Source organism: Sciurus carolinensis, chromosome 7, assembly GCF_902686445.1.
Source record: "Sciurus carolinensis chromosome 7, mSciCar1.2, whole genome shotgun sequence".
Classification (NCBI taxonomy): Eukaryota; Metazoa; Chordata; class Mammalia; order Rodentia; family Sciuridae; genus Sciurus; species Sciurus carolinensis.
In genome coordinates this window covers 65,660,650-65,673,261 of record NC_062219.1, presented here as the reverse complement: position 1 = coordinate 65,673,261, position 12,612 = coordinate 65,660,650, and the positions used below count along the sequence as shown (strand labels likewise).

Below are 12,612 nucleotides of genomic sequence, written 5' to 3'. Positions count from 1 at the left end.
TTTAAATTCTGTCTTTATTTTGTATGTTAGGTATTTTCATAATAATGTGCCTTGGTGTGAGTCTGTTGTAATTTTGTATATTTGGAGTCCTATAAGCCTCTTGTACCTGGTTTTCCATTTCATTCTTCAGATTTGGGAAATTTTCTGATATTATTTCATTGAATAGATTGTTCATTTCTTTGGTTTGTTTCTCTAAGCCTTCCTCAATCCCAATAATTCTAAATTTGGCCTTTTCATGATATCCCATAATTCTTGTAGATTCTGTTCATGATTTCTTACCATCTTCTCTGTTTGGTCAATTTTGTTTTCAAGATTAAATATTTTGTCTTCAATGTCTGAGGTTCTGTCTTCCAGGTGTTCTATCCTATTGGTTATGCTTTCTATGGAGTTTTTAACTTGGTTTATTGTTTCCTTCATTTCAAGGATTTCTGTTTGTTTTTTTTTCAGTATCTTTAACTCTTTATTGAAATGATCTCTTGCTTCCCATATTTGCTCTTTTAACTGTTGATTGGTGCGATCATTTAATGCCTGCATTTGCTGTATCATCTCCTCCTTCAATGCCTGCATTTGCTCTTTCATCTCTTCGTTTGCTTCCCCGATTGTTTTAATTATGTACATTCTGAACTCCCTTTCTGACATTTCTTCTGTTGTGCTTTCATTGGGTTTTATTGATATAGAATCTAGGTTTGTTTGGGACATTTTCTTCCCTTGTTTTCTCATATTGGTCAGATGTCAGTGGGATTCTGAGATACTGCAGGTTTCCTCTATTGGCTTATAGTGTCCCTGTAGATTTCCATTATATCACCTCCCAGCCTTTAGTAGCCAGAAGTCTTGGAGGAACTTGATAATGCGGTGCTTCCGAAGAAAGCTGCCCCTAGCCCGCTACTGGTTCTAGGGCTTGGAGCTGGCTCTGTGCGGAAAGGCTCTCACTGGGCGGTCTGCTCTGAGAAGCTAGCCTTGAAAGGCGCCTAGGAGCTCACCTCTGGCTCCAGGACTTCGAGCTGGTTCTGTACAGAAATGCTCTCACTGGGTGGCCTGCTCCGAGAAGCTGGCCGTGTGGGAGGAGCCCACCGCCGGAGTAAGCAGGGCTACCTAGGGAAGACTCTAGCTGCCCTGCCCTGCTCTGATAAGCCGCTCCTATCCGTGCCTGCTGCCCAGGCCGAGCTTCACCTGATGGGGGAGATTCACCCCATGGCTCTATTTTAGTCTGAGCCTCTCAATGCCTCCCCTTCTTGAATCCTGGGTTCTGGAGCGACTGGAGATGAAGTCACCCTCTAGTCTGCCATCTTGGATCACCCCAGAAGATTATTTTTAAAAAGTTGTGACCTGTGCTTGTTAATCTTGGAATTTCTTCTAGAAATGCATAAGCAGAAACTCTTTAACTCTAAAGTCAATTTCTTATTAGCATTTTAATCTATAACCATACTTGATTTCTAATATTCTACTAATGTATCAAGTTTTTAAACTACACTGGTACTTGTTTCCACCACACTGAAGATTCTGTGATTTCAAATCCAAGATTTTTTCAGCTTTATTCACATATTATCAACAAATAAAAATTATGTATATATATGCACATATATATTTCAAGTGTGCAATTTGAGGTTTTCATATATGTATACATTGTGAAATAATCACATTAAGCTAAGTAGTATAATCATCATCTCATACAATTACAGTTTTCTTTCTGTCTCTCAGTGGAATAATTTATACTTTTAGCAAATATTAAGTATACAGTACAGTATTGTTAACTATAGTCACATTGCTATACATTATGTCTCCAGAACTTATTTCATGTTGCATAACTGACACTTTATACCCTTTGACTGACATTCCCCATTTCTTCTTCCTCCTAGCCTATGGCAAGCCCTATTCTGCCCTCTGCACCTGAGTTTGACTATTATAGATTCCACATCTGAGTATTTGTCTTTATGTTTCTAACTTATTTTACCTTATATAATGTCATTTAGGTTGTTGCAAATGGCATGATTTTCTTCTTTCTTAAGGATGAATAATTTCCCTTTATGTGCATATGTGTGTGTATGTATTCTCTTTATCCACAGTCTCTTTAATCACTCATCTGATGAATACTTAGGTTGTTTCCACACCTTAGCTGTTATGAACAATACTGCAGTGGACTTGGGTGTACAGATATGTGTTTAGGATACTGATTTCATTTCATTTGTGTATAAATTAGTTCCCCTTATCTATGGGGGATACATTCCAAGACTCTAGTGGATGCTTGAATCTACAGGTAGTACCAAATCCTACATATACTGTATTTTTTCCTGTTTATACATAACTATGATAAAGTTTAATTTATAAATTAGGTACAATAAGAGACAGACAACAAAATGCAGTCTGTAAAAATAAAAAAGATTTTAATTAAAAAAATAAGAGCAATAGGAAACCAGTGAGCAAGGGAGTCACCAGACTATAGTCATAGTTTAAAAAAATTACCCTCCAGCTTCATGAACCCAAGATAGTCCTAACCTCAGAAGGCCTCCTTGAGAACCTATCCCTTCTCATTTTGATCTGTAGAGCCTACCTTCCTTATCTGTTAACTCTTGCTTCATGCAAGATGGCATCTATGGCAGGTAAATTGCAAGTTCCAGGCAGAGACAAGGAGGGGAGAGGGTCTGCTTAAAAAAAAAAAAAAGAGAGATGAATAACAATAAGTAATAATAAAATAGAATAGTTTTAACAATATATCATAATAAAAGTAATATGAATGTGTTCTCTCTCAACATATCTTACTGTACACTGCTCATTCATAATGATGTGAGATGACACAATGCCTATGGGATGAGATGGAGTGAAGTGAGTGGCACAGGTGTTGTTACATAGTGGTAGGCTAATACAGAAGGGCTGCTTGCACACAAGTACTGTGATTCCCTGTCAGTCAGTCTGATAACTGAAATGGTTCCTATATGACTAATGCATACAAAGTATATATAGCATGTAGACAATGGGCAAAGGGATGATCTGTGTCCTGAGTGGGATAGAGTAGAATGGCATAAGATTTCATCATGCTATTCAGAAAGGCACAAAATTTTAAACATATGAATTATTTATTTCTGGAATTTTCCATTCACTATTATCCAATTGTGGTTAATCCTTGGTAACTGACACTGCAAAATAGAGAAACAATGGATAAGGCTATATGATATATACCCATAGTGGGGTTGTCAGATCATAAAGGTAAAGGCGTCAGGAGACGAAGTGTGACTTCATTCTGAACATTCTGAATGTTCAGAATTGCTGCACATTGGTTAGAAGCAGCAGATCCTAGGGTGGAGAGAATGAGTTCAGTGAACCTGAACATAGTCATCTCAAATGAGAGTGTGCATGTGAGGAATGCAGTACCATGTACATTATTCCTATAACTGTTAGGTATCAAAATGATTTGCAGTGGCTTGTATAAATGAAACTGTGTAGAAATGAGTCAGAAAATCAGAACCTCTCTTTAACTTGCAAAACATTTTTCTAGTCTCTCAAAGTCATTGTCTTGCTCCCTTGCTTTTAAAGGCCCATAGTTGTTTTCTCTTTCTTCTTCACCTCAGGCAATGTTCAGTCTCTGTATGGTGGAAAGTGGAGCTGACGAGGTGAATTTACACGGTGTGACCAGCCTTGGTTTGAAACAGGCTCTGGAGTTTGCATACACAGGACAGGTATGGCATCAAATGTGACCCAAGAGGCTTTACATTTTAACTCCACCTAACCAGAGGAGATTATCTTGGAGGTATGAGATTTAGTTATATTTCTCATTACTCATTTTGCTATTAAAATGTCTCATTATCCACCTAATTTTATAATTAAAGTGATGGAAAGGTAAGTAGAGTAACATGAGTTTTAATATGGAACAAGGAAAATAACATTTTAATTTTACTCCATGCTTGCTGTTAAAATTTTTAAACTTTCCTAAAGAGCTATCATAAGGAAAAGAATATGCTTGATAGCTTGGATTAACATTCGAGCTCATTAACTTAATCATGTCTTTATTGTCTTAACAAGAAGAAAATAATGTGGGGGCTGAGGTCAGAGGTAGAATGCTTGCCTGGCATGCACAAGACCCTGTATTTGATCCCCAGCACTACAAGAGAAAAAACAAAACAAAACAATGTTAAAGTCTCAGATGCTGTGTCCAGCATCTTGGTATCCCCTCCACTATCCTCAGAGTCAAGGTCTAAGGCATTTAGGTTACAGCATGATAATTTGCAATCCTAATTTGTTCATCACTAAAATTGTTATAGGATTTTCAGAGATCTCCAGAGGACTTCAAGGACATCCATTACAGTTAAGGACTAGTTAAATAAATCAATCCAGGTACAGGTTCCATGCTTATCCTCCTTTATAAAATGTTGTGCTTTAATTTATTTTCACCCAACTTGGGTTCAACATTTTCTAATGCTAAAAAGGGAGCTCTTCTTTTGACAGACTCATATCCTGGTGGGAGAGAGAAGCAAATACATAATTGTACCACTTCACTGGGTTGGGAGTTATGGGAGAAGCAGAACACAAAACACAGTGGGGGAAAGGAGGACATAGTCACTTAGTAAAAAATTCACAGAGAAGTTGGTATTTGGGTCTTAAAGAATGTGTGAGAGTTCACCTTTCCTCTTAATTTTCTATAGAGTTTTATTAATATGTATGATACTGTCTAGATGTCTTTCTGGAGTTGGTAAAACTCAAGATATGTGTCATAGAAAACTTAAAGCAACTGTGGCATGTGGAATAAAAATAATAGAAGGTAATAAAATTAAGTATCAAGTAGAGGATACAAAGAGGAAGAGAAGGGAGATAGATCACAAATTCAGGGTCAGCCTAGCCAAATTTCAGACTTTAAGAAATTGTGGAAGGCTGTTATCGTTCATATAGTTGCCAGACATTTTCCTAGTGGTGAGTAAATAATGTACTTTATGCTTTTTGTTTTACAGATATAAAGAAATATGTCCACTCTAAATCATTTCTTGTGTATATTTCTTTCTTAATACCTGAATTACAGTTAGACCTGCATTTGCCTGTGTCTCCACGAAGCTTGATGACTCATAACTCATACTCCACTGGTGGGCCATAAGAATGAAATAGAAATATTGTTTTTTGATGAAACTATTCAACTAAGTAGCTTCTTCACTTAGCTGCATTAACAACTAAATGGTTTAAACTTAGAGATTATAGGCTATAAAGCAAGTTTAAATTATTAGTAAGCACACAAAAATGTGAAGGCTGTGTTAAAATACACATGCACATAGAAGTGACTGCCTTATTGTTTACCTTGATTGCTTTGTGATTTCCTTCAAAAGGGATAGAATATATGTTTATGTATATGTGTGTGTACACACACACAGAGCCTGTGCCATAAATGTGAACTGAAGGTATTAGAAAGAGAGCTGATTTTCTAAAGGGTAAGAAAATTACTTAGGAAGAGCAGGGAAGTTTGAAGGGCAACCATATCCCATTCCCCAGCAGTCTTTTGCCTTATATGATCAGATTCCACATGAGACAAAGGAAACCAAATGGGAAGAAAATATATGGGTGGCAAGTATTATGTCTTTAGGAAAAAAGAAAAACAAGACCTAATGTCAAACCTGAAGTTGCCTTTATCCTTTCTAGAAACCAGAGTCCCATCCTTGACTGTATTCACAGAGTGGTGCCAGGCCTACAGCACACCACAATATCCAGCTATTCAACGTGTGCCCATACAGGGTAGGAGGAGGGCTGACATCTCATGTGACACTTTTTGAAACAGCCAGAGCACAAGGCTAGGGACTTTGTGGGTGCTTTTTAGCTTAATTTTTGAAACAGCCCTGAGGAATGTGGTGATCCCATTTGAAAGACAAAAAACCCAGGTGTCAAGACCTGCATGACAGTTTATTTAGGGCTAATCAGAGTAGTGGATGAGGGGATGGAGAAAAGACAAAACGATACACAAATAGAGAAAAAGCCGGGACTCAGTGGTTCAGCCAACCTCTGATGAAGGAAGACTAGCCATGACCAAGCTTGGCATGTTTATTATACAGGTTTAAACATCAAAAGGATTTATTGTGAGGAAGTTTCTTCAAAGCACTCAGAGTGAAGGATAAACTTCTGTGCAACCCAATTATAATTATCAACTTATGCCCATAACTCTACCCTCTGGCAACCCTCATTTGAACCTGAGGTTAAGAACTGATCAATTCCGTTGCTTGTACAGAACCTCCTTTTGACCAGGGCATCACCTGGGCAATCTTGATTGGCACCTTTACACTGAGAAATTCCTAAGAGAGGTATCACCTCTGTCTCTGGGAGTTTAAGGACCATAATTCATTCGCCACTGTCAATACCTAGGGAGGTGGAGTGAATTGATTAAGGTCATCCTTCCTATGCATTTTCACCCAGTTAGGGAAACCCAGTCCTCCTAATTTCAAATCTGTCATCTCTTTTGAATGTCCTGTGTTATTAAGCAAAAGTTAAGTCATGTTTGCTTTGCTTTGTTGAAGGAGGTACAGAAGTGTTTGGAGATTTTAGAGAGTGATCATTTTGATGGTTTCTTCCACCTGGAAGCTGTGCTTTCCAAGCCTTGGTCCATGAGGGCTTGGGGTTGTGCTTGCATCCTCTACATGATTACTGTGCTGCAGAATGGAAAATGATATCTTTCTTATACAACATCCAAGGAAGTTTGGCTTCTTAAGCATCAACATGACTTTATAATAAATCTGTTTTCTCTCTGAAACTGGGACATAAATGATAGCAAAACAATGACATTGTAGTGTACTTGGGAAATGTGAACAGCTGCTTTCTCTTACTATGGAACTGAAACTAACATTAAGCAAAGAATTTGAAATATGGAGGCATGAATGAAAGCACAATTCTTCAGTTGCTTAATTGTTATTTATCATTGTGGACATTTGCTGATATATGTTTTTTTTCCATGATATGTATATAGATTTGTAAAATGCAGGATCAACATTGAGTTTATCTACCTATACATATTTTTCCTGACACTGGATTATATGTTAGTTATAGTAAGTATAGTATAAAATGTAAGTGTTTTAAGTGACTGAAAATCATTGCTGTCTTGGAGAAGAGTTGGAAATATAGAGTAGGAGTGATGAATGAATACTGCTAAGTGTAATGATGTGTGCGTGTTCCTCCCACACACAACTCTAAAGTATAGCCTTCTTAAAATTGCCCCACAGATTTCATCCAGGAAATCTTAAAGAAAGGGTGAACTTTTTCTTCTGAAAGTGCATGCACATTTCCTATCAAGTAGCAAATACAGGCAGCATAAGCACACACTATCTTTGCACTCATTGACTATATGTCTGTCCTCTGGGTACACCTGTTCATAACATTACTTTATCAGAGCTCAGGATGCAGCTTTTGTGAGTGTCCTTGAAAAACCATGCACAATTGCCATGATTATAGTAGACCCAGCCATGGAGGGCATAAAGGCCAGGCTCTCTCTGTTCCACTGCCCTGTTTTAGGAGCAAGGTTGGTAACATGGTGTTCTGTGAAATCTCACTGGACAGATCTGCTTTAGGGAAGAAAAAGTCAATCTAAGAAAACACAAACTCCCACTTACCCTGGTGGGCAAGAGGACTCATTCTGTTACCCTGGCCTCCCCTATTCTTCTTACTTTCTAACACTAGCCAAGAATGCATTCATACTTAACATCAGTCCTGAGTGGAAGAAACATGAGAAAGAAGAGCAGAGGAACTCTGATGGAGATATTGCCTGGGATGAGAAATCTCATTCCAAACTAGACAAGCTGCCCAGGAGCAAATAGAAGTTGCTTAAGAAAACCACTAGTTCTGTTTGAATTAGTCACAAATTAATAAGCAGGGAGATTTAATTGAGGTTGTTTTTTTAGTTTCTGAAATGGGAGAGTAACAAGTGGAGATGAAGTTTAAGATATTCATTGTTCAATAAATCATTATCGAGTCACCATGAAAAAAAAGAAAAAAAAAAAAGAAAAACCCAGCCGGACAGTAAGGAACAGATGATATGAAATCCCTTTTATAAAGCAAAGAAACCTTCTTGGAATTTGGAAGGTCTTCCAACCCCAAAGTCCTCAGAATTAGCCTCTAGGAATTTGAGGAGCTTGGACTAACATGGAAGCAAATAATTTGAACTACAGTGAAGGTTATTGTTTAGCCCTGTGGCTATGCTGCTGTCAAGGAAGATAGCCCCTATGCCAAGCATTGTGTTAAATACCTTATATATAGTGGAACAAGTGTTTAAAACTAGCTAGCCTCCTCTTACTTACTGGAGAAGTATCCTCCTCCTGTTCCATCCCTTATAACCTGATGGAGAGAGTCCAGGAACCTAGTAAGAAGATAAACTCTGCATCAAATGATAGTGACATTTTAAAATTTCCCACTTTGAGATGCTAACTTTATCAGCCATGAGCCAGCTATGTTGACATCTGAAGAAGAAGAGTTCTTTGATATTCATGTTCCCTTGCTTTTCTCTTCATCAGCCAAGAACTCAAGCCCTTGTATTCTCAGCATCATGGAAGAACCCTTGGGAATGCCCATACTAACTGGCCTTCTCTGACCCAGAGAATGCTTTGGTACAATCTTCACAAGGAAATATTGTGTAACCATTACTATCCATATTTTAAAACCTTTTGGAAAGCTAGTAAAAAAATTCTTTGTTGCTATAATTACAATCATGTCAAACTATTCATGCAGGTAGGAATTGAAAACTAAAAGAATTTCCCCCCTAATTTCCATACTTTTATACACTGAAGTTTTTCCTTCTGATTTTTGACTCCCTCATAGGGTCACATGAATACATATCTCTGATAAGGTATGCACTATAGCATAACATTTTGATTGAAAATGTATATTATTCACAACAGAGTACTTTTCTCTGGAGGCCTGAATATCAGGCAAGGGAAGGGAGTGACAGGAATCTTAATTGGAACTGCTTTCATATGGACCATCCCTTTAGGGATAAATGTGTCATTTTATATGGAAAAAGTTTCCATCAGATTTACTTATGAACATAACCTGGTTGAACTAAATGGTAGTACATGCAACAAACATGGGAGACATTTTTATTAAATGTTTCTCTTGGGAACAGTGTTAAAACTATTCAGTGGTTTAAGAATTTTTAACTCCAGAATCCTCTTCATCTGGCAGTACCTACAGAAGCCTGATGAGTAGAAGGCGCCCAAGTTACCTTCACTGTGTAGCAGGCAATGGAGGGCATGATCTGAAATCCACATCTAAGGAAGAATATTTTTTAAATTTTGCATAAAGCAATCTTCTTATCCTCATATTAGTTCTTGTCAGAGCTTCGTCAAAGTCCATAACTAGACTTAGACACAGAAGGTCAAAGTAGGACATTTGAATTTCATCAGTGACTCTTTTGCTTTCTAGAATCTTTAAATCTCTTATGTTATTCACTTTTAGGGGGATTTTCTCTTTTATCAGTGCAGTATTGAAGCAAGCAAGTAGATTAATCTGCTTTTTAATTTGGGGTGAAGTCATCACGTTTCAAGTCATGGTTTCACGGAACACGTTGACCCACTTAATAGACAAGAACTGTGTCTGTGGCCCTTGGATGGTGTATTCTGAATGAAATTTTTATGGTTTCTCAAGATGTCAAGTGAAATAATATCCTTGACATGGTTCAGTGTTTCAAAAGTGGTAAGGACAGGTTGGAGACCTAATCATTTATCATGAAAAAACTGAGTTTTTAGAAGCAGACCTCCAGCAGTGGACTTTCCTCAGCTAAGAATCTAACAGTGACTTTGTTAGGCCTGACTTCTGTCTGCTGATCATCAGAGAATAGCTACCTCAGAGGGAGTGAAGTCCTGCAGGAGGGGTTCTTCCCTGTAGAGCAGGGCCAGCTCTAATGGATGTCTCTGCTTCACACCAGCCTCCTCCTTTATTAAATCAGTGAGTGCTGTCTGGTCAGACTGTACTTAAAGCATAGTTTGTACATCAAGATTACAAGGCTTTTTTTTCAGCAGCTTAATGTCTAAAAAGTCTCTGAGTAACTAAGTGTAAATGCAGCCACATTTTGAAATCAGGATTCCCATTCAGTAATAATGTTGATTTTTTTATTTTTAGAAAATATATTCTTGTTTTTCTCTAATAATTTGCAATTTGGTATTTTCATTATCTTATATACACTCTGTAGAAAGAGGATTTCCCCACCCCCAGCCCCAAAATTTGATTCAATGTTGAGATTGATGTTGCCACACACATACCAACAGGGGATGAAAAAGGCCATTATGTAGTGAGGCTTTCTGAAGAGAACTGGATGGCTCAGAAGCCAGTACAAAAATGGCTTGAGAGAGGAAGGAAAGGAGGGATGACTGGTTTTGACTTTTACTAGAGGTGGGGCTGAGACAAGATTCTCCCTGCAGGCTCTAGTGGTTGGAAAGGAGTTCTTGAGCTGTTTCTTAGATGTTTGCCCAGTTGTGGAAGAAGTAAGGAAATGGGATGGGTGAGGCTTGACAGGTGCCAGCAGTTGAACATCCAAAATTATTTGGGTAATACATTGCAGGCAATTTTTTTTTCAGGATATTATTAAATTCAGTCATCTAATGAACACAAAATGTGTTTGAATGATATGCTTGCTGCATTTATATCTTTTTCAGCACAAATTCTGATTTGAGGAACCCAAGGGCCAGGGTGCTGAGCTTGTAGGTACAGAGCACACAGACTGATAATACTTCCACAGTCTCCAAATACTGAGATGATGTGACAAGGATGAGTGTGGTCCCACTGTGTTTTTAAGCCAATCTTCAGTCTGTAAAACTCTCTCTGAATGAGCCGGATTTGCTGCCCTTCTTTCCTCCACTGTCCTTCCAATCCTCTGTACCACCCATCCCCATTCAACTGCCAGCAGAGGGAATAGAAAAAGAAGTGTTTCTTTTTTGCACCTGATAATGGTTTTATTGTGGCAAGTGGGGCAATAGTCAGTCCTTCTCTGACTGACATCCTCCAAAGTGGAAACAGTTGGTCAAACTACCTGCTTAAGTGGGAGTGGGGTTTGCAAGTCTGTACACTTGTTTCTCTTGAATGTTCAACCAGAAAGTTCCATCACCACACATTTTGTAATTCATAGGGTATATCTGAGATTTTTTTTCCTTTGCCATGGTGAGTGGGTAAAAAAATATTCACCCTTCCTTTAGTTGCTCCCTCAAATCATATGAGTGAAGGAAGCTTAACTATTCATTTAGTGGAGAATCTTGCTTAGTTCCTTGATTTTTGTAAGAAGATATCAACTTATTGATGGATTTTTTAAAGTACATGAATTTTTCCTTTGGTCAGGAAAAAAGAGTGATTGTACTCGAGCCTCATCCTGCTTGCAGGTTGCTCTTACCAAAAGTTCATTTAGGAAAATGTATACACATAAAGGATACCCCAGGAGATCTGTAGTTGCTCCACCTGGTTTGGAGGTTCTTTATCTCATCTATCAGACATTATATGAAAAGGTCACTTTTAATATCCTGCAATGAAATTCTTGGATAATATAACTTACATACACCAAAGACTCCAAACATCAGTAGAATGCTGTGAAAACATATAAAGAATAAACATGAGGAGATAAATATAAATATATATTTAAGATACTACTTATGTTAGTATGTACATGCTGGGACACAACCTTCCCAAAAGACGGGATAGTCCTCTGTCTATGCCTATAGGTAGAATCATCGTAATGGGCACAGATGCTGACTCATAAGTGAAACTCAGATGCTCCAAGGGTGAAACCTAGGTAACATGTCAGGTTCTGAACCCCTTTTAATAAGATTCCCAACAAAAAAAGCAATAGTCTTCGTTTGATTTTAATAGTGGTAGCATTGTTGGAAAAGTCAATTGTTCTTGACACAGAACAAGACAAAGTTATTTATATCTAAAACAAAGTCAGAATTTCAGGTTTAATCATTTATGAAGAAAATTTCACTTAAATGCTTGTGCTGCAGGGCATTCAAGTGTGCAAGCTACAGTGCAATTTTTTGTAGTTGGTGACTGCCCTGTGCATTGCCTGGCAACTGGCAAACCTGGCTACTGCCAATAAATATCATTATTCCTACCCTCCTGGGACAACTAAAAATGTCCACACACATTTCTAAATTGTCCCATATAAGGTGACGTTGAGTTCATTGAGAAGCACTCAGACATTCTGAATTTTATACCTAGATACAGTCAGAAAATTAGAACTAAATGTCTGGGTTTAAAATAATCTCTTTATTAACCTTTACTTTTAATGTAATGCTCTGTAAAATATGCTTATGATGGTATTGAAGTATCACTAATTAAATCATTCAATAATCCTTTTAATATGCGTAAGAAAATTTTCTTTAGATCTCAGGGTCTAGAAAAACTAGAATTTTCTTTAGTATTTTTACCATTTGACCTTATATTAGGTTATACTTCCTTGTTAGTTTTATGTCCCACTTATAATGGTTATAAGGATGGAGATTCTTTATTTCTCTACTCCCCCACTCTTTCACACACACACACAGACACATATAAACACACTCATGCACACACTCATTTATGTTTTCTCCTGACCTCAGATTACTTTTTATTTTCTGTTTTCTCTTCCTGAGTTATTTATTCTCCTATTACTTAAATACTTATGTTGATGCTTCAGAGGATTAT

At 37.6% G+C, this 12,612-nt stretch overlaps 1 protein-coding gene across 6 annotated transcripts in view; it reads left to right on the top strand.

The window, feature by feature from the left end:
• The window catches only part of Klhl32 (kelch like family member 32), a 196,769-nt gene that overhangs the window by 87,115 nt on the left and 97,042 nt on the right, over positions 1 to 12,612 (top strand). For 5 of the 6 annotated variants that reach the window (XM_047557877.1, XM_047557876.1, XM_047557875.1 and 2 more), the window contains one exon: positions 3,564 to 3,671. In XM_047557877.1, coding sequence (XP_047413833.1) covers positions 3,564 to 3,671 — 108 coding nt within the window. Of the gene's footprint in view, positions 1 to 3,563; positions 3,672 to 4,297; positions 4,327 to 12,612 lie in introns of those variants that run through there. The other variant, XM_047557879.1, reaches the window with a different exon arrangement.